Raw genomic sequence first — 21,958 nt, forward strand, 5'->3', positions numbered from 1 at the left:
ATATTGTGTGTAAGTGTTGAATCCTTAAATTATACACCTGAAACTAATATTATACTGTATTGTTATCTAACTGGAATTTAAATAAAACAAAAAGAAGGAAAAGAAAAGAAAAAAAACTGTCTAGGCTCCCAATAATGGCAGGCTAGACAATTTGGACCAAACCATACCAGGGAGGATAACTAGAAAACTTGGATAAAATACAGAAGTCATTGATAGAAAGTCTTAGTAGTAAAGATTCACTGGACCAGGTTGGAGTGGGGACAGAGAATGCGAGGAGCGTTTTTACCCTTCATGGCATTTTACCAGGAACTCAAGGAGCACTTTTAATAGGCCACAGGGCTGGAAAGACAGCAATTGGAGTTCAGGGGTTACAGGGCTTGAAGGTTTCTCCTTGCCTTAATTTGGAACCCTGAAAGTCTATGCTATCATAGTAAAGATGAACTAGCTAGTAAATAGTTCCTGACTGGAACTGAAGCCTCAGCATCAAATTTTTTCATTACCCAAAGTTGGAATAAATTGAAATCCTATTGCTGGTGCCCCCGGGTGCCTAGTAGATTCAAATGTAAATGCTCCCTGAAGAGAGAAAACATCATCCTGTGCCTCAAGTTGATGCAGTAATGAATTTTGCAAAATGGTCCAACACATAATTAGAAGTAATCACGTATGCTAGGTGATGGGACAATGTGAACAAAACCTACCAGATACAACAAATAAGATAAAAAGACCCTTAAGGCTATATCTTACCATATTGAAGATCAGGGACAAAATGGAAATTTTGAGTAGAGAACTGAAAACTATAAAAAAGAATGAGATGGGAAATCCAGAACTAAAAATGACCATAACTGAAATTAACTCTTAGAGGCTATAACAGATTTGACATAGCAGGAAATGAGAATTGACGAACTAGAAGAAAAGTAAGAAAATACCCAGGATGGAAAGTAGAGAAGAAGTAATACAGGGTGCAACTGGAGTCCCATAAGGAGAGAAGAGAGAGGAATGAGAAGGAAACAACATGTAAGGACAGAATATAATGGTTTGGAATGTGGTAATACTGAAGAAAGATATCTAGCCCATATTTAGGAAGCCCTATAAATGCCCAGGAGGCTTAAAAAAAAAAAAAAAAAGCCAGTATGTTTTTAAGTACAAAAAGAAAATAATTACACAGCTAAAATTATATAGCCAGTGAACATATTCTTTAAGATGAAGATTAATGAAAAGCATTTCAGACCAAATAAACTGGGATAATATATCCCCAGTAAACCCTCACTAAAGTATACCTTAGGCAAAAGAGAAATGGTAGTCAATGCATGATGGAATGAAAATCATTTAAAATGGTAAGTACGAGTAAATCTAAATAAATATCAATTTATGAAACAATAAAAATGTCTTACTGGTATATGTCATGTGTGTTCTGTATAGTACACAACAGACATGTTAGGGGGATATGGAGTCTGTGTTCTAAGGCTTATGTACAGTTTAGGAAGACAGTAAAAAAATATAAATCAGTATTAGATAACTCCAGATCTGCATTTTGAAATGTCTAGAGTAATCACTAAAAGAATATAGAAGTGTATCTGATTATCAAAGTAACACAGAGGGGAAATGGAATAATTAGTCTAAAGACAGGCCAAAGAAGAAAAACAAAGAACAGAGGGGATTTAATAAGGACTTGGTAAGTGTAAATCTATAAATAGATTTGTAATTATAATAAATGTAAATGGATAAAATGTCCCAAATTAAAAGATTGCAAGCTTAATAAAAAAAATGAAAATCTGCTATGTGCTTTTTAGACAAGAAGCAACTAAAGCCTAAGTATATAGAAAGAATGATGGGAAAAGATGCGCTATACAAACATTAACCAAAGGCATGCTGTTATGTGAAAGTGTATTGTTTGAGATACAGAGGGAAACTTTATATGATAAAAGGCTCTCTTCATTTAAAAGATGTAGCAGTTCTAAATCTATATGCCCATAGCTTTAAAATACATAACAAAAAATGACAGAACATAGACATATCTAGAGTGGGAAATTTCAACATACTTTTCTCAATAATTTACAAGCAAATTAGAACAGTATATTTTTGTAAGATTCAAATAACCTAAATAGCAAATGACCTTGTGGACATTAAACACTGCACCCAATAATACACATTCTTTATAAACATAAAAAGAAAACATTTAATTGACCATATGTCAGGGCAATCTTAAATTTCAGAGGGTTAAAACCATATAAAGTTTTTGTGTAAAAACTCAATGCTGTTAATGTAGAAAATAATGATGATAAAAATCTCCATATATTTGAAAATGAAGAAATGAAATTCATATGAAAATGAAATGCAGTGATGCATGATCCTGTGCTGTATCCTGGACTAGAAGGGGAAAAATTATTTAGAGGACATTATTTTTAACTTATTTTGAGAGAGAAAGAGAGACTGTGAGTAGGGGGAGGGCAGAGAGAGAGGGAGAGAGAATCCCAAGCAGGCTCTGCCAGCACCCAGCTCCATGTGGAGTTCTAGCCCACAAACTGTGAGGTCATGACTTGAGCTGATCGTGATACGCTTAACCTACTGAGCCACCAGGCCCCCCTTAGAGGACATTATTGAAACAAATGGCATTATTGGAATATGGTCTGTAGTTTAGATGAGAGTATTATCTTAACGTCAGTTTTCTTTTTTTTTTTTTTTTTTAATTTTTTTTTTTTTCACTGCCTATTTTTGAGAGACAGTGCAAGCGGGGTGGGACAGAGAGAGAGGGAGACACAGTATTGGAAGCAGGCTCCAGGCTCCGAGCTGTCAGCACAGAACCCGATGCGGAGCTTGAACCCAAAAACGATGAGATCACGACCTGAGTTGAGGTTGGATGCTTAACCCACTGAGCCACCCAGGCACCCCAGTGTCAGTTTTATATTTAATCATCACACTCTAGTTACATAGCAATATCCTTACTCTTAAATGCATTCTGGTTATTAAGGCATTAAAGAGCTATGATGAATTAATACTTGAAAAACTAAGCTGTGTAAAGGTACAGGAGATCTCTGTACCATTGCAGATTTAACTGAAATTATTTCAAAATAAACAGTTTGAACTAAATTTAAATAAAACATCAAAGAAGAAATCCCAATGAATATGGGAAAATATTTTTATCTGAATGATCATGGAAATAATATCCTTGAAATACAGTTAAGGCCATGATAAGAGGGAAATAGATATCATTAAATGTATATATTAGGTAGATAAAAAAAATACACTAAACATCTCAACTTCAGAAAATTAGTAAATTAAACCTAAACTAAGTGGGGAAAAGGACATGATGAGGATAAGTGCAGACATTAATGAAGTAAGTAAAGCCAAAAATCAAATCTTTCAAAAGATTAGTAAATTGACAAATTCCTTTAATGAGTGATTTAGAGAGCAGGCCCAAAAAACCAATGCCAGGAGTGAAAAGGGGGCATCACAACATTTTCTAAAGGCATTCAAAATTATGAGATGATTATCTATCAATGGATTTGGAAATGTTTGCATGAAATAGGATAATTCTTAGAAAATACAGCTTCCCAGGGGCGCTTGGGTGGCTCGGTTAAGCATCCAACTTGATTTCAGCCTCAGTCATGATCTCACAGTTTGTGAGACTGCGCTGGGCCTGCTTGGGAGTCTCTGTCTCCCTTTCTGTCTGCCCCTCCCCTGCTCGCTCACTCTATCTCAAAAAATAAATAAAAGAAAAAAAGAAAAGAAAATACAGCTTACCAAAGCTAGCACAAGGTAAGATAGAAAATCAGAATAGCCCTCAGATTTAATCTATATCCATAATTTTTAACTTTCTCACAAGGGAAACTACAGGCCCAGATGACTTCATTGATGAATCAACAAAATAGTGAGATAAAAATAACACCTTTTAAATACACACAATCTCATCCAGAGGACAATAAAAGAATGAATTCTCTCCAACTTGTTTTATGAGGAATAAAAATAGAAAATCACGGACTAGTGTCACCCATGAAATGAATGTGAAAATTCTAAGAAATAGGAAACCAAATCCAGTAGTAATGTGATTTTTGGACAATATAATTACAACCAAGTTGGCCTTGTTTTAGGTATACAGAGTTCATGTAACATTTGAAAATCAGTTATGTAATTCATATTAAAAGAATAAAGGACAAATTACATAATCATTTCAATAGAGACAGGAGAAACATTCTGTCAAAAATATGCACCTATGATATAAAGACTTCGCAAACTAAGAATAAAAGGAAATTTCCTAAACCTGAGAAAGGTTTTCTGTAAAATGAACCAGAAAACATCATAACAGAATATTGAAAGTTTTAAAATTGAGTTTAGGAACCAGATAACAAACATTTTGACTATTTCGTATAACATTACACATTACTAGGGTCTCAAAGACTGCATTCTATACAGAGAAAATCCAACAGAATTAATATTAACTATGTTCCCCTTTTTTTCTAATGCTGGCAACACTCTAATACTGATTTAAGTACGCTTGCACTTTTAAATCACATTATGTAAAATACTGTGTTTTATGCATTTTACGAAAAATTGATAAAACTGGTTGTCTTCTATATTACTGTGCCCCTGGAGCTACTCTTGAGTCATCATACGTACTTTGTCAGAGATTATCATGTTCATTTACAAGTTAAAGTTTTTAAAGTGCTGTGTTTTATGTTGCTTGAAGCTTTGTTACATGCAAGGCATAGCGTCAAGAGTTTTTCCTCATCCCACCATTTTCCCCAAAGGCATATATTTGTGACCTTTATGACACAACTACCTAATGTTCAAAAGTAATCTTCAAGCGGTGCCTGGTGGCTCAGTCAGTTAACCATCCAACTCTTGATTTTGGCTCAGGTCACGATCTCACAGTTCATGAGATCGAACCTTGTGTCGGGCTCTGCATTGACAGTATGGAGACTGCTTGGGATCCTTTCTCTTTCTCTCTCTTTCTCTATATGTGTGTGTGTGTGCACACGTGCGCATGTGCTCTCAAACGTTAAAGAAAAGTGATCATCAAAGTATTTACAGCATCAAACTTTAATAATTAGGAAATTACAAAGTAGTAAGGAAATCTACTTAAATATCTGTGGTTACTTTTTGCCAGGTCTGCCAGGTGAGTTCTTTAAGCCTCTTAAACTATGAGTGATAGATATGTATCTTCCCCAAATTTCCAAAATAATTTAGAGTATCCATGAGTAATATCTGTAAAGATTCCTCCTTTTCTTAGAGACACTTTGGAGAGTGCAGAAAACCTGCCTTCCAGGGATATATTTAGTATTATTTATGTCTTTTAAACTCTTTTTATCTTAGCTTTTGGGGGGATGCTTTTCCTCATTTTTGATTTACTGGCATGAAATAATTGGCTTGTTTACTTGTCTTTTCAGATACCAATTTATAGAAGAAGCTTTTCAGAATCAGAAAGTGATCATAGATACACTAATCACAAAACTGATGGAAAAAACAAAATACATAAAATTCACAGGAAATCAGATCCAAAACAGGTAAATTTACATTTGTGGTGTTATGATAAATCATATTTATATAACATATTAAGAATATTCTCTTTTAGAACAGGTATTTTACTTAGCTCATGGTGAAGTAGATCTAAGTAAGCTGTCAGATGCCTCTAATAACATAGTTTGTAAGACTTTTCTAGAAACTTTGGGTTTCTGGAAACTGAACTGGAAAGCATTCTTTTCAGCCATGAAATTTCAAAACTGTTATGGTAATAAATTGCATTGAGTAATGGATCATTTATCTGGCAGGTATTGATAATTTATAATTATCTGATGTTTCAAATTTTAAAGAAATGCCAGGATTTAAAAACAAAATCAACTACTTTTTGCCACTATTATAAAATATTTTAACACTTTATTATACATACATAACTGCTTTTTTAAGCATTGGTCAACTTTGAGATGCCTTCTCTGGGCTGTCACCTTTTAACTACAGTAGGGTGGAGGTCTCAGGACACCAGGAGGCAGGGATTGTTAAACGGTTTCACGCACCTTTAATTTCTTATCAGATAACAATACTTGCACGGTTTCTACATATTACCTGTTATGCTTTTTGTTTTCCGAAGGAGGAATCCTCAACTGTCCAAAGTCTCACATCTCACAAGTCAGTGATTAGGGGAGTAAACCACTCACCTCCACATGGAAGAGTGAGTTTGTTTAGCTTACCTCCCTTTTTTCATCCTGTTTGGAACCCGCACTGACATAGTACAACCTTTACAACAGCTATGAAATCCCATTTTCCCTTCTTTTGTTGTTTTGCATACAAAAGTAACATATCACTGTCCAAATCAAGAAATCCTTTATAGAAAGAGCCTGAAAAAGAGAGGCCTCACAGGGGATTCATAAGAGAAAGTCTTGTGGTTTATCTTCCTTAAGACCAATCATTATAATGTGTTATTTTTGTCATTAACCTTTTTCAGTAATTACTATGACCATTTTTATTCTTTGTGATAATAACAGTTCTATCGTGTGTCTTTTGTTTTTGTTAGTCTTCCTTATCAGCTGTCATTGCATTTTACCTTTCTCTTTTACATAACAACTATATTAACCAAATACTGTTTCATTTACCATATTCTAACCATACTATTTTTGCCAAATAAAGTGGTGGGCTTAAAAGTTTATCTGAGTAGTTGAAAATTTGTAAGGGATATTCACAGAATGATGAAGAGAGATAGTTACAGGTGATTCTACCGTGTAAGTGGCAAATGGTAGCAATTGTAGAGTAACTAATTTTATGTGAAAGCTCCACCCTTGATGAAATTTAGTCTTTCTTCTTACTCTTTCATTATGTATATGGTATGAGCTATGGGTCAAAGTTCACTTTTTTGTAACCTATGGATGTCCATTTGTTCCAACACCATTTGTTTAAAAGACTAAATTATTGTTATTTAATTGCCTTGGCACCTTTGTAGGGAATCAGTTGACCATGTTTGTGTAAGGTTCTTTCTAAACTCTGTATTCTGTTCCATTGTATTTTTCTTTTTTGACAGTACCCCACTTTCTTCATGACTGTAGCTTTTTATAGTTAGTCTTCAAACCAGATAGTGTGAATTCTCCAAATTTGTTCTTTTACCTTTCTGTTAGTGGCTTCCTTATGCTGTTTTTACAACGTCATACATTATCGCATGAAAGGATTTGGGGTTTTGAATTGTGAGAATTAAAGAATCTTTGGATTAGGTGCTAATTGCTCATATCTGAATAGACTGTCATAAAAGGATTACATTTACAGCACGAACTTACTTTGGTTTTAATTCGTTTTCACGTGTGTGCAGACAATGGCACTGCCTGTCCTTTTTTCATCCTGTTTAACCATCATGAAGATGTGAATTCTAAATTAGTTTTTGTTTTGTTTTGTTTTGTTTCAGAGGGTTGTTTTCTTCCCATATCTATCTGGGTTTCTTGATTTTCATAGCCAATATTGGTGTCAAGTGATTATCTTAAGTTGCAACAGAAAATAAAATCTCTGCCCTATTGGTTTTAAGTCTTGGAGGATAACTATTGGAGAAGCAGACTGGAGAAATCAAACTTCCAATTTCTCTCAAAATGTTTAGTGGGTGTCCCCTTATTCTCTTCTGCTTTTGTAAGATATTCTGGTATGATGCTGTGTATTTCTTATCTGTCTATCTTGATCTCCATGACAATGGCCTTCCCGTCTTCTCTAACGAAGGGAAAAACTGTACATGATAGCTGATGAAACATAAAGTAGTATTGAGCTGCTTATTTGAAGACAGATGTGTTCTTACAGTAGCTCTCTACTGTTGTTCTCTTTGCTTCTGTGCGGGCATAATGAATACTGCAGCAGTTCAGATCACTAAGAATGACATGCTTACACTTTCCTACTTGGTAGTTAGAGTGGATACAATCGAACATGTTTGGAGTCCTGGTTTTCTTGCTCATAAACCTTTTTTTTGGTCTACCCTTTTAGATCAAGTATTGATTTTCTTGAATGATTTTCATCATGATCTTTCCAAGTCATATTTTCTTAAAATGTGTTCGTTCTCTTGCAATTTTATACATTTTGATTTTAAGGTTGAATTAAGTGACTGTGTTTTTCAGAAGAATTACATTTCTGCTATGTCATCTTCGAGAAAGTCAATTTACACTGAAGGACCCTTAGAAACAGCTGAGCTTTTAAGAGTTGAAAACATTTTGGCCTAATTTAGACATTAGAAAATCAATTTTAAATATTATAAAACAAATCTTCTGCCTTAGAGTTTAGATTTTTCCCCCTTTCATTTAATTTTCAGGATAATTGAAGTAAATCAAAATCAAAAGCAGGTGGAGCAGGATATTAAAGTTGCTATATTTACATTGATGGTAGAAATAAATAAAAAAGGAAAAGCCCTACTGCATCAGCTTGAGGTAAGTTACTGTTGATGGGACAGTATGTTTGTAGCGATTTAATATAGTAGTTTCTCATGTATTTGTGACTTTGAAATCACAGACTTTTTCATCCATTTATGATTGAATAATATTGCTTCTCCATTCCTAAGTTTTCTTTTACCATATTCTACATTGTAGCTGACAGTTTATGGCTTAGTGTTTCCTCGATAGCACAAAGCGCAGTGCCTTGCTTGAAGGAGCTCTGTAAATGTTGAAGAGATTAATCATTTTAGATTCATTCAAGTGACAACTTGGGGCCACCAAAGGGGTGCAATCGAGCAAAAAAGATTTAGAAAGATAACTAAGCTATATTTTGTTTTCAAACATAAAGGTTTAACCCTATGAAAAATTAAGTAAAAGGATATGCCTTCCACTCTCAACATTTTAGTCTTAATCCTCTGTGAAAGCAGTATGTAGGGAAGGATACTCAGGGCACTTAGGATAGTTGTTTCTCACCACGGTGAGAAAAATATTGGGCTCTTTATGAGTTTTTTTTATACTCATGAAGGTCTAGATCCAAAGTCAGTGTTTGCCTCCAAATAATAATAGATTACAACTTCTCCATAGTAACATAATATTAATTGCATGGTATTTTAGTATTCTTTTAATGGTGCAAAAAGAATTCACAGTAAAGAAGCAATTTAGAATGAGAAGAGAATGAAAGAATTCTGATGTTTAAGGATTTAAAAAAAATAACTCCTAGAATAATTTGGTTTAACCTCTTTATTTTGTAGTTGACAGAATTGTAAGGTCTTTCTCAGAGAGTCCTGCCCTCCTGGGAAAGCATGGTCATTCCCGTGGCTCATCAGCCATACAGGAAACAAAGACTAAAGACTTGTCTTATTTAGTGAAGAAGTATTCTGTCCAGGAGACCTCATTTATAGTATTTTTTCAAGATTCTGTGATTTCTTTTTTTTTTTTTTTAATTTTTTAATGTTTGTTTATTTTTGAGAGAAAGAGACAGAGTGTGAGCGAGGGAGGGGCAGAGAGGAGACACAGCCCAGGCTCTGAGCTGTCAGCCTAGAGCCCCTTGCAGGGATCAAACTCAGGAACTGTGAGATCATGACAGGAGCTGAAGTTGGATGCTCAACTGACTGAACCACCGAGGCACCCCTCTTTTTTTTTTTTTTTTAATAGAAACAAAGAATTTAAAACATTTTCCAAGCTCTGTTTAAAATCAAGCATCACTTAGATTGGCTTTCTCAGAGATTACTAGTGCGTGCATTGCTGTGGCTCTTTCCAGACTCCGCTGTAAATCAGAATCTCTTGGAGAGTTTTTCAAAAAATGAAGATAAAGTAGTGCCTGGGTGGCTCAGTCAGTTAAGGGTCCAACTCTTGATTTCAACTCAGGTCATGATGTCCCAGTTTGTGAGATCAAGCCCTACATCAGCTCTGTGCTGCACATGGAGTCTGCTTGGGATTCTTTCTGTCTCTCTGCCCCTCCCTTGTGTGTGTGCACCCTTCCTCCCTCTCTCCCTCTCTCTCCCCCTCTCCCCCCCCTCCCCCTGCCCACTTCTGTCTCTCTCTCAAAAAACAAAAAACACAAAAAGTTTAAGTGTTGTCTACCACATGGTGTGACTGGGCACAAAACTGGTTGCAGTCAGGACTAGAATGCCTAAAACGTGAAATCATGTGATTGCACAACATGTGATCTGATAACTTTATTAGATTGGATTTTATTTTTATTGTATTGTATTTGTGGGTATTGAGTTTTAATTTTGGGTATTGAATTTATGAGTATTGAATTTTATTTGTGAGTGTTGAATTTAATAGGCATTGACTGACTGTATCATAGCCAATCCATGGTTTTCGCCCCTTTTTGAATATTGGAAGATGCATGAACACCGACCTAAATTCCAGAATGTGTAAAACTAGACCAAGGGCCTGGTGTGGAGGGTAGAGGGTGCAGAGGCGGTGGTGGCAACGGCAGAAGCTGCGTTGTTTGGGGCACAGTTTTTGTGGCAGTGAGACTGATCCTTTTATACTAAGAGGAAAAACACTAAGAATATTTCTTATGAAAATTCAAGTTTCTATCACTTGGCTTCTCAGAGGTGACAGTTATTCTAATTTGGTAATCTGAAAATGACCATTAAAATATGTTATATGCAGGACTAATTTTGAATTTTCTTCTTTTCAGAGCCTTGCAAAGGACCATCGCATGAAACTTATGCAACAACAACAGGAAGTGGCCGGACTTTCTAAACAATTGGAACATGTCATGCATTTTTCTAAATGGGCAGTTTCCAGTGGCAGCAGCACAGCTTTACTTTATAGCAAGCGACTGGTAAGATAGCTAAGTATGGCATGGAACATACCATCAAAAAGCAGAGAAATTATGGGAGTCACTGGAATACTTAAAATTCAGAAATGGTCATTAGTCTATTTGTACTTAAGTGCCCTTACCTATTTCTAATTTTAAGTGATCAAAATATTTTGGTTTTAAAAAGTATATTTAACTGCCATGGTTTAGGTGTATTCTAATCCACCACTGTCCTTCCTGTCTGGTTCTTTGCCAGGTTTTCTCTCAGTGGCAATCGAACTTAACATTAACAGTAATGATAATAATAAATATTTCCTGATCACCTGTAGTGTGCCAGGCGCTAATTCTAAGTATTTTCTATGTAATAGTTCACTTAAACTTAGGCATCATTTTTATAAGATAGGTATACCTATCCATCTTTTTTGTATGGATGATGAAGGCACAAAGTTAAGTGACATTTGTAAGGTCACACAGAGGTATCAACCAGAATTCCGTCTTGGACACTGAGCTTAGAAGCTGTGTTCCTCTTGTCGGCAGCACGTTGATAACTCTGGTGGCCATAAATGGTTCTGGGTATCTCAACCCCATTTGTTAAAGAAAAGTGGCTGTGTCATGATGAACAATTGTGGTAGTAGTCTAGAACCTTGCTACTGAAAATACTTCATCATTGCACACTAGTAATCACCTGAGGATTCTGGATTAAAAGTTGTGGAGTAGAGCTAGATTCTGTATTTCTTACAAGCTCCCAGGAGATGCTGGTGCCACTGGTCTGCATTCTTAAAAATTGCTGCTTTACCTTCATTTTATTAAAGATTTCACAATGGGGCGCATGGGTGGCTCCGTAGGTTGAGCGTCTGACTTGGGCTCAGGTCATAATCTCGAGGTTCATGAGTCCAAGCCTTGCATTGGACTTGTTGCCATCAGCACAGAGCCCACTTTGGATCCTCTCTCCTCCTTCCTCTGTCTCTCCTCTGTGCATGCACTCTCTGTTTCTCACTCTCAAAAATAAATAAACATTAAAAAAATGGGGTGCCTGGGTGGTTCAGTCAATTAAGCATCTACAACTTGAGCTCAAGTCGCCGTCTCACAGTTTGTGGGTTCAAGGCCCCCGTCAGGCTCTGTGCTGACAGCTCAGAGCCTGGAGCCTGCTTCAGATTGTTTGTCTCCCTCTATCTCTAACTCTCTCTCCCCCACTCGTACTCTGTCTCTCTCTCTCTCTCAAAAATAAGAAAAAATAAAACATAAAAAAAATTAAAAAGACATTTAAAAAATATATTCGGGGCACCTGGGTGGCTCAGTCAGTTAAGCGTCCAACTTCAGCTCAAGTCACGATCTCCCATTTTGGTGAGTTCGAGCCCCATGTGGGGCTTTGTGTCAACAGCTTGGAGCCTAGAGCCTGTCTCTCTGCCCCTCCCCTGCTTGCACTCTATCTCTCACAGGAAATGAATAAACATAAAAAAAACATTGTTTTTTTTTTTTTTAAACAAAAAAGATTACACAGAGAGTTACCCTTTGAAATCAAGTTAGGACTTCCAAATCAGTTTTCTGTTCTATTCTGTTCTATTCTGTTTTTAGAATCAGGTAGCAAAATTTTTCTATGACCATTTTGAAATAAGGAAATGTACTTCTGGATAAACTTTTATAAACTAGATTCAAATATTGAGTTGAAGACTTGTTAAAAAAAATTAATTTATAACTATTTCTAAAACTATTCCTAATCATGAATTGTATTCAACTCTTGGACTTTTTTTTCTTTAATATTTCAATGATACATTTTTTCTTGACTTCTTTCTTTCTTTTTTTTTTCTTTCTTTCTTCCAACTGCTTTATTGGTCTTTTGAAAAATAGCTTGTAGATAGTACATATCTTTTCTGTTTTCCTGGATATTTTTCTGAATGTCCAACAGAGAAAGAATAAAAATAGAAAATGAAACAATTCTTTTTTCAATTATGAATGAAAAGTTATGAATATTGAATATTACGGTATTGTGTAAGAAAGCATATTATTCATACAGTCAGATACTTAGTAAATCTCTGTCTAAAAATTTCTCTAATTTTATTTTATGATTTTATTTGCAATTATAATAAGAGAAAACAATAAAAACAGATGGGATTACTTAATCAGCACAATGATCTCGTGACATAGGAGAAAGGAAGAATGTTGTTGACATTATATAGGAGAAAATGGGTACAGCAAATTACAAGGAACCAGTATTATTAGATATCTGATTCGCCAAATCATTTCTTTTCTGATTTTAAAAGTCTGTGGAACCCAAGTGGCCCTTGAGTCGCAAATGTATGTAGCTAATAAAATAACTTGCCTGCAGTGCACACTGAGCTGAGGCTTATACTTATTTGTAAACACTTACAAGGATCTCCAACCTCAAAAAATTTGAAAATTACTATATTCTATAACTCCGTTCCTCATAGTTTTTCTGCATGGTACATGTAGCCATGTTTACTCAAGTTATCCTTTAAATGATGGCTTTCATGTGCTTAAAAAAATAGGAAGAAATGCCTTGCAGGCCTGAAATTTCAAGCTTGGCTTGCAATTCTTAGTTCACTTTTTGCTATAGGAACTGTGGTCAAGAAAAGACAAAAATCAATGGAAGAGCAAAATCTTTCCAGAAGTCTAGTGTTAAATATATTTTGAAACAGTTTCACAGTATTTCCTCAGAACTCTTCTGTCAACCTGTTAACACTGAATTTATCCTTTATTATTTAGAAGGAAGGCAAGCAACGTTGACAGAAGAAAGGCCAGGAGAGTAAAACACTATCATTCTTTTTACTCTCCATAAATATTTCTATAATACTAGCAATTAGGAAACTATTAAGTTATAAGTAGTAAAAAGGAATTCTTTTCTCCTTTTTTCCCTTCTCCCATCTAATTAATCTTCAGTGACCTTCTTTGTGTATTCCTGAATGCCTCATTGCCATCTCCTTATTTCTAATCTTTGGTGCTCACAGGATATGATTCTTTCTTGCCTGAGTACTAGTACCCTTTCCTGCCTCTTCTTGCTCCTGAATAATGTCCATCTTTTTAAAGACTACCTGCTTCAGATTAGATTGGTCTTCCTTTCCACTTGTCAGCCTTTCATGACCAAGACTGGATTGGGTTTCTCTTTCTTGTGTTTACACACCCTTTGTGCATATGTCCATCATACTATTACTGATTTTTATCTGCTAGTATATTTGCATATGTTTCTATGAATCTCATTAGACTCTACACTTCTTAAAGTAGGAATTTTGTGTTACTCAGTGCTTGATGCATAGGAATTCAACGAAAGATTGATGGTGAAAAAAAAATCAGGTACAAGATAATGTCTTCTTTCAGAAGCTCTAAGTATAGACAAAACCGCCTGTTCATTTTTATAGGATTGGAAAATCAAATACTAAATTTCTTCTTTAAGTTTATTTTAACTTCATTAGAAAGGAGACAGTAAATAGTATTGCTATCTTGAAAGCTGTTTTGATACCTTTCATATTTTAAAAAAATGTTTTGTCTGTTGCTTTTTGAACAGTAGCTAAGGTTTCAGTGTAAAACCTGAGTTCATTTAAGTTCAGATACATCTGGAGAGATTAACAAGTGTGTATATTTAATGAAACCATTACCCTCTATACCAGTCATGGCTTATCACTTCTCAGAAATAACTAAAACATGCGTCAGGAGTTTTGACAAGGTTTACATTTTAGATGGGTAATAAAATAATTTGACAGTAAAAGAGCTCTTATATTTTACATTGAATGACAGTAAAATACATCAGGAAAAAATGTTACTTAAGGAACAGAGTTTGGCCAAGTTTGATACTACTTTTAGACCTTGGTACAAATTAATAGTAAATAGATACTAGCTATCTGAGTTGTAAATAAATTGCGTCTTCCAGCTTCTCATCTACAGCATAGTATCTCAAGGGGAGAAAAAAGTATATCCAAGTATTGACCTCACAGTTCCCTTTTATTAGAGCTGATTTTCTTTTAAGAAAGTGTTCGCATTTCTGATTTAACCATTTTATCTAAATGATAAAGAAAATTTTATGTCACGGTGTAAATCAATAAACGTAGAAAGGGTAGTACATATGGTCACTGTGGTAGTGGTAATTAAGAAGGAGTCATCAGTGTATGCTAATCTGCTGGGTAGAGAATTGATAGAACAGGATTTCAGTGTAATGCTACAATACCTCTTTGCAAAATACTAAGCGTTTACAAAGGGGGAAATCGAGTGAATTCAAGGTGGGGGACCTGGGGAGCAAAATTGTCAGGCGACGAAGATTCGTATCAGCACTTGTGGTAGGACAGGCTGCCATCCTGAGCTTCCTGATCTCATGTGCTAAGAAGTGCACATTATATTATCATTAGTGTGGGATTCCTGACAAGGATGCTTTTACTAAGTCTGATCAAGAGGAACTGCACTCAGACCCAGGTTGAAGGCGCTCTTCTAGAATATAAGTTCTTGAGCTCTTTAAAGCCATCAATGACATAAATGACAGGGAAAGCCTAAGGAACTGAAGGGACATGGCATCCAAATGCAACCTGTATTCCTTGACAGTATCCTAGCAAGCGACACCGTGGGCAGAGTTGGCATTTGAATGAGGTCTTTGGATTGGATGGCAGTGTTGTCAGACTTGGTTTCAGAATTTGGAATTTGCTCTTTATGTTAGACAATCTTTGTTTTAAGGTGCACTCGCCAGAGTGTTTAGGGTAGACAGAGCCTCATGTCTGCAACTTGCTGTCAAAAGGTTCAGAAAAAGACTAGTAGCAATAGTGTATGTGCAAAAGCAGTTGGGGAGGCACTGGAAGAAGTGTGTTAATACAGCAGCCGTTGGGAAATCTGGGTGAAGGGTTCTTTTCACTTTTCTACAATTTAAAAATTATTTCAAAATGAACAAATTTTTGGAAATGATAAAACAGGAGTATATTTACAAAGGAAAGTTCTTGGAATGATTGTTTTGGTAAGCTTTGTAGGAACATCTTTTACGGTGAGAACTGTTAGAGGACACAAAAAGTTAAGACAGAAAAACTTAGGGAGAAGAGCATTGTGTTGAGTGCTGTTAGCTACACACTGTGCCATGTATTCTACTTAGTCCCAAAATAGTTCGATGGTTTTTTACTCACAATTTATTAGAGCTATTGAAAATAATTTAGCAACTAAAGCAAATTATGTATTCAACAATTATTTACTGAATACCTGCTATATATATCAGGCAGCATTCTAAGCACTGGGAGAACAGAGAACAAAATAAAATCTTTGCCCTTTAAGAGTCACATTTAGTGGAGAGAGACAGTACCAAAATAAGTAAAATATATAACTATTACCTGGTATATATTAAGTGCTCTAGAGAAAATTAAGGAAGGGAGTCTGGGAACACTGGAGTGCAGGTGGTAGTTTAAGATCAGTTGGTCTATCTAAAGAGGGTGATATTTGAGCAAATACTAAAGAAAAGTAAAGAAGTAATTCCTGCATCCTGCAGATATTTGGGGGAAGTCTGTTCTGGCGAAGCAACACAGCAGATACAAAGATGGAGGTGGTGGTTTTTGTGATATGGACACAAAGAGGCATGAGGGGCTGGAACAGAGTGAAGGATCAGAAAGTAGTATGAGTAAGGTCGTGCAGTCAGATAGCACAAGCCTTGTAGTTCATTATGAGGACTTTGGTTTTTAATCTCAGATGAGGAACTGCTGGAGAGAGGGACTTGAGAAGGAAGACAGAATATGATTTATATTTTAACAATCACTGTAGCTATTGAGAACAGACTATAGGTAGTTGAGGGCAAGGGAGATATAAGGGAGACCAGTTAGAGCCTTACTTACTGCAGTAAAGGGATAGCAGGAGAATTAATAGAGGTGATGAGAGGGGTGCCTGGGTGGCTCAGTCACTTAAGCATCCGACTGTTGATTTCAGCTCAGGTCATTATCTCACGGTTCTTGGGTTTGAGCCCTGCATCCGGTTCTGCACTGACAGTGTGGAGTCTGCTTAGGATTCATTCATTCTCTCTCTCTCTCTCTCTCTCTCTCTCTCTCTCTCTCTCTTTCTCTCTCTGCCTCTCCTCTCCTCTTGTCTCTCCCTCTCAAAATAAACTAAAATAATAATAATAATAATAATAATAATAATAATAATAATAATAAATAAAGTTGATGGGAAAATGGATAGGGTTATCCATATCTTTTAAGGCTAGAACCAGTAGGATTTTGCTAACAGGTTGAATGTAGGGCATGAGAAAAAGAAAGGAACCAAGGACTAAGCTGTAGGAAAAATAGTGTTGACAGTAATGGATAAGGCTAAGATTATAGGACAAGTAGACTTGTGTAGAAAGATCACAAATTCCCTTTTAAACAGATTAAATTTGAGGTGCCTATTAGACAACCAGGTGGAGATGTTGAGTAACTAGTTGGAAATGCAAGTTCAAAAGAGAGATCTAGACTTGAGATACAAATTAAGAAGTCATTTAAACTATGAGACCATATGAGATCACTGAAACTGTGGGTAGAGGAGAAATGAGAGCAGTTGAAAGACTGAGCCCTGGGGCTCAGTTGAAAGAACCAACAGTAGAGGCTTCGATGGTGCATTGGAGCCCAAACCTGTTCTCAGTGGCCCCCAAAAGTAGCAGCTGGTAAAATAAAGATAAAACCTTGAGGGTATAGTATGCTGAAAGCCAAGTGAAAGAGTGGTTTCAGAAAAGAATGGGAGGAGAGGAACAGGGCACAGTAAAAATAGATGAGTTTTTTAAGAGTTTGCTGTAAAAAGCAGGAAAACGGAGCAGTTGATGGCAAGAGAAACAGAGCCAAGAGTTTTGTTTTTAGCTGGGAAAAGTTAAAACATTTCTCTGTCGATGAGAGTGATCCAGTAAAAGGGAAGCCTAGGTGATACAGGAGAGGGAAGAAAGTTGCTGAGCAGTGTCTGTGAGTAGGCAAGAAGGGTTGGGAGCTGTTGCACAAGTGGAAGGACTGCTCTAGAAGCATTGCAACTGGAGGGAACACTAATACTCACAAGTGGTGGGAATTTGTAGAAGGTCCCTGATTGTTCCTGCTTTCTCAGTAAAATTGTAAGCAAAATCATCAGCTGAGATTGACAATTGGGGGAGGAAGGGTGCTAGAGATTTGAGAAGAAAAGTTGAACAGTTACTTAGGAGAGTAGGGAAGTAAAGTACCAGAAGAATGTCACATGCTAGCCAGTCACCCTTAGGGGCATACCGGAAGTAAATTTTCATGTGTTTGAAGTGATCATTCCCTTTATCAGTCCAGCTATATTTAGGCAAAAGCTGGATTTAACCAGGGTTGCTTGTTTTGTTTTGTTTGGTGACAAAGGTTGAGGAGAGAGATGGGAGTATATTTGATGGAGTATGTGAGAAAAACAGGTATTGAGGGTATATGCAAGGACATGATTATGGTACTTGACCCTGGGGTTTAAGCTGGGTAAGGATAATGGTAATGTGAGATTGAAGGACATGGAAAAATTATAAGAGCAAAGGCTTATAGGGCCTTTAAGGTTTATAGGATAATGGGTACCTGGGCACCAGAGGAAGTGAGCTAGAAAGAAGGATCAGCTGGTTGGATATTAAAATCATTAAGAATTATGATGAGTGATGTTGGAGATGGTGATAGTGAGCCAGGAGCTAAATTCTTCAAGGGCTGAGAGAGAAGGTCCAAGTGTTCACTGAGGACTACAGGGTGGAAGGAGGTGGGTGGTGTGGTGTAATGACATGAGATTCAAAACATAGGAGCAAGGGGAGCCATCCCACTAGCAGCCTAGATGTGAGCTGTACTTACATCTCCTGAGCAGAGATTAATCTGTATTTTCCATAACTCATTAGCCCCTTAATCCAAATCCTGAAGCTTTCTTTAAAAGCATAAGTATAATAAAAGAGCAAAATATGTTAAGGTTTATTTCACAGATATTTAGTTGGTGCTTCTCTAAACTTTTATTAATTCAAAAAACCTCACTTTAACGTATCACTTGAAGATACTTTTCAGTTTTGTATTCAACAGTATAGGTAACTAAATTATACCTCAAAACTTAACATTTTAGAAAGAAAACCATGTTGTGTATCCATATTTTATAGCTTCTATATGATTACCTGTTTTGTATCAGCATACATACCAGAAATGACTTTTTTGGTGTATTCCCTGGGAACTTAATAAATTATTTGCCTGATGAAAGATACTGATGTTTAGTTGTCTCTCCTTTCTCCTAGATTACATACCGGTTACGGCACCTCCTTCGAGCAAGGTGTGATGCTTCCCCAGTGACCAACAATACCATCCAGTTTCACTGTGATCCTAGTTTCTGGGCTCAAAATATTATCAATTTAGGTAGGCCATTATGTCCGTTTCCTCAAAGTGCCATTTGTTTCTGGAGCTCTTAATGATTATGATAATGCTATCAAAGTGTTTTTATTACCTTATTTTAAAGACATGGAATTTTTGACAGTATTTTATTAACGTGTGTATCTGTGTAACACATGCCTGAGTATAAATACACATATGTAAATAAATGGATAATATGAAACATCCTTAATATTGACTCACAGGATGTCTAGACTTGGGAATTTAGAAGTTCTTTTTTCCATAGAATATTGCTTTTACTGTTAACTATAGATTTATCACAATGGGGTAATAAAACTTTTGACTCATAACTGCCATTGATACAGGATTTTTGTTATGTGGAATGTGTTCTGTTGGTTTACTTCTTATACCCAGTCATGGAGCACCTAAAGGTTCATTTGCTTGATCTTGCTAGGGAACACTTCTCATCTTTTATTCCACCTTTTATATAATAACTGTATATTTTTTTACATTGTTTTTTAATGTTTATTTATTTTTGAGAGAGAGACAGAACGCGAGGGGGGAGGGGCAGAGAGAGAGAGGGAGACACAGAAGCCGAAGCAGGCTCCAGGCTCCAGGCTCCAAGCTGTCAGCACAGAGCCCGACACGGGGCTCGAACTCATGAGCTGTGAGATCATGACCTGAACCGAAGTCAGTCGCTCACGTCACTGAGCCACCCAGGCGCCCTGAAATAACTGTATTTTTAAACTTCCTAATTGAAATGTAACAAGCACACAGAAAAGTGCCCCAGTTTTTAGTATTAGAGCCCGCCAAATTATCACAGAGGGAGACTGTCATTTTGGTAAGATTAGGAACTCAAATAGTAGAAAAAGTCTTCACTTTTTGCCTTTCTTCTTAATTTCTCACATGGAAACTATAGAAACAGAAATTTAAGAATTCCCTGTACATTCTTCATCAGCCATCAGTATATTCCCTTTGATGACAGTTTTTTGGGCTCACAGACTATGTTTCAAAATCATCAAGGATGTTTGGTCTCTCATACCCTCAGCTCGATTCTAGGTAGGAAAGGAAGAAATGGCTGGAGAGAGTCAGTGCTCTAACACATCAAGAAAGGAAGCAATAAGCTTACACAGATTGCATCCATACAAAAGAAAAAAAAGGATAGTGATAAGTTAACCCCTGTAGCTCAATTTTGAAGTGCATGCAGCAATGTATTTATTGATAGGTAGCAGGCAGCTGGAATAACACACACTCTGACCTGTCTTACTAAAAAGCAGCATCTTAATACAAAGTGTGTTTCTAAGTAACTATCTCTTACCTACCTCACCAAACCACCACAGATTCAGCTATACAGAAGTTATGAATCACAAGTTATATATCTGTACAAGTAGTCATGTATAGAAATACATGTAATTACAAGCATATAACTTACAGCATAAACCTCGTGATGTAGACATAAGTAAAATGTGTAACTATATACATAAATGTATATAGTTTTAGGTATGTCTGCATCAGCAAAAACAAAATAAAAACAGCATCTCCTATTTGTGAAATTCCTATAATAAGGTTAAACAATATCCTTTACGGTAAGACTTCTCAGAGCCATCACTTACAGCTGTGTAAATTACCATTTACAATGAGATTTACATTTTAAATATTCTAAGAAGGATTCAAGTTTCCCAGACTTGGTGTTATCCGTGGCTTCTGAGAAATGTCTTCTAGACGAGTACAGAGGGAAAATATTGATCTATGTCAACATTCACTTAATGTCTCGGTGAGTTTGGGTAATTTACTTAATCTCTCTGAGCCTTAGATCCCTTATCTATAAAAAGGACTTTAACAAGAATATACATAGACCTACTATCACATTACCTAACATGCAATGAGTATTTAATGAATGATGACCATATTTTTTTAGGATGTTTATGCTTAATAAATCAGAAATTGAGTCTGTTGAAGAAGTCAAGCTTTGCCTTATGCTGTAATCAGACCTACTAGAGGCACCTTTAAATTCTAAAAGTGTAGTTGTGAGCCACAGTATTCTCTGTCAGAGAGCTGACGTAGTATGAGCCGTGAAGGTATAACGAACTTAAGAGATTACAAATTGTTCATTCTAAAGAATCAAATACATTGTGGGATTTTTAGAACCAACGTCAGATTGACTTGTTTTATTTTGATATACAAGAGCAGTTCTCAAAATATTGTATGGGACTCCTTTATGGGACTTTTCCCAACTACATGTCTATGTGTGGCTGGATTTTCTTCATAAATTTCAACCCAAACAACATATAATGACAGACAATACAGAAACAAATTGGAGAGTTCAGCTCTTAGACCAGACATGTGAAGATTTTAAAAACTTAAAACAATGTAAATCTTCATTAATTTTTGTGAAGTTATTTTTTCATAAAAATGTGTTACTGTGGGCTTGTTATTTTTAAATGAGTTAATAACTAAAAAATGTTTTTAATAGTTTCTAAAATGTGAAAATTTGATAGATAGAACTTACGTAAACAAAAGCTCTTTGTGACCTTTGATTTCTAAGAGTGTAAAGCGTTCCTGAGATGAAAAAGTTTCTTGGCAATTTGAAGTTCAGCAAAAAGAGTCTTATGAAATACGCTATTTCACTTTCAGAAAAACTTTAGAACTTAACTTTTTCTCTTTAATTAGGTTCTTTAGTAATTGAAGATAAAGAGAGTCAGCCACAAATGCCTAAGCAGAATCCTGTCGTGGAACAGAATTCACAGCCACCAGGTGGTTTATCTTCAAACCAGTTATCCAAGTTTCCAACACAGATCAGCCTAGCTCAATTACGACTCCAGCATATGCAGCAACAGGTAATGGCTCAGAGGCAACAGGTGCAACGGAGGCCAGCACCTGTGGGTTTACCAAACCCTAGAATGCAGGGGCCCATCCAGCAACCTTCCATCTCTCATCAGGTAAATTTGGAAGCAGGCCTGTCCTAACTTAGATAATGATAGTACAATTGTATTCAACATCTCTTAAAATAACCAAGACAT

The 21,958-nt window shown here is 36.1% G+C and overlaps 1 protein-coding gene across 2 annotated transcripts in view; it reads left to right on the forward strand.

The window, feature by feature from the left end:
* The window catches only part of TRIM24 (tripartite motif containing 24), a 123,819-nt gene that overhangs the window by 74,455 nt on the left and 27,406 nt on the right, over window positions 1-21,958 (forward strand). The window contains exons 5-9 of one of the 2 annotated variants that reach the window (XM_043589675.1): window positions 5,385-5,501; window positions 8,264-8,378; window positions 10,537-10,683; window positions 18,848-18,965; window positions 21,609-21,775. In XM_043589675.1, the coding sequence (XP_043445610.1) occupies window positions 5,385-5,501; window positions 8,264-8,378; window positions 10,537-10,683; window positions 18,848-18,965; window positions 21,609-21,775 (664 nt within the window). Of the gene's footprint in view, window positions 1-5,384; window positions 5,502-8,263; window positions 8,379-10,536; window positions 10,684-18,847; window positions 18,966-21,608; window positions 21,878-21,958 lie in introns of both variants that reach the window. The other variant, XM_043589674.1, reaches the window with a different exon arrangement.

The sequence above is a fragment of the Prionailurus bengalensis genome, chromosome A2, assembly GCF_016509475.1.
Source record: "Prionailurus bengalensis isolate Pbe53 chromosome A2, Fcat_Pben_1.1_paternal_pri, whole genome shotgun sequence".
Lineage (NCBI taxonomy): Eukaryota > Metazoa > Chordata > Mammalia > Carnivora > Felidae > Prionailurus > Prionailurus bengalensis.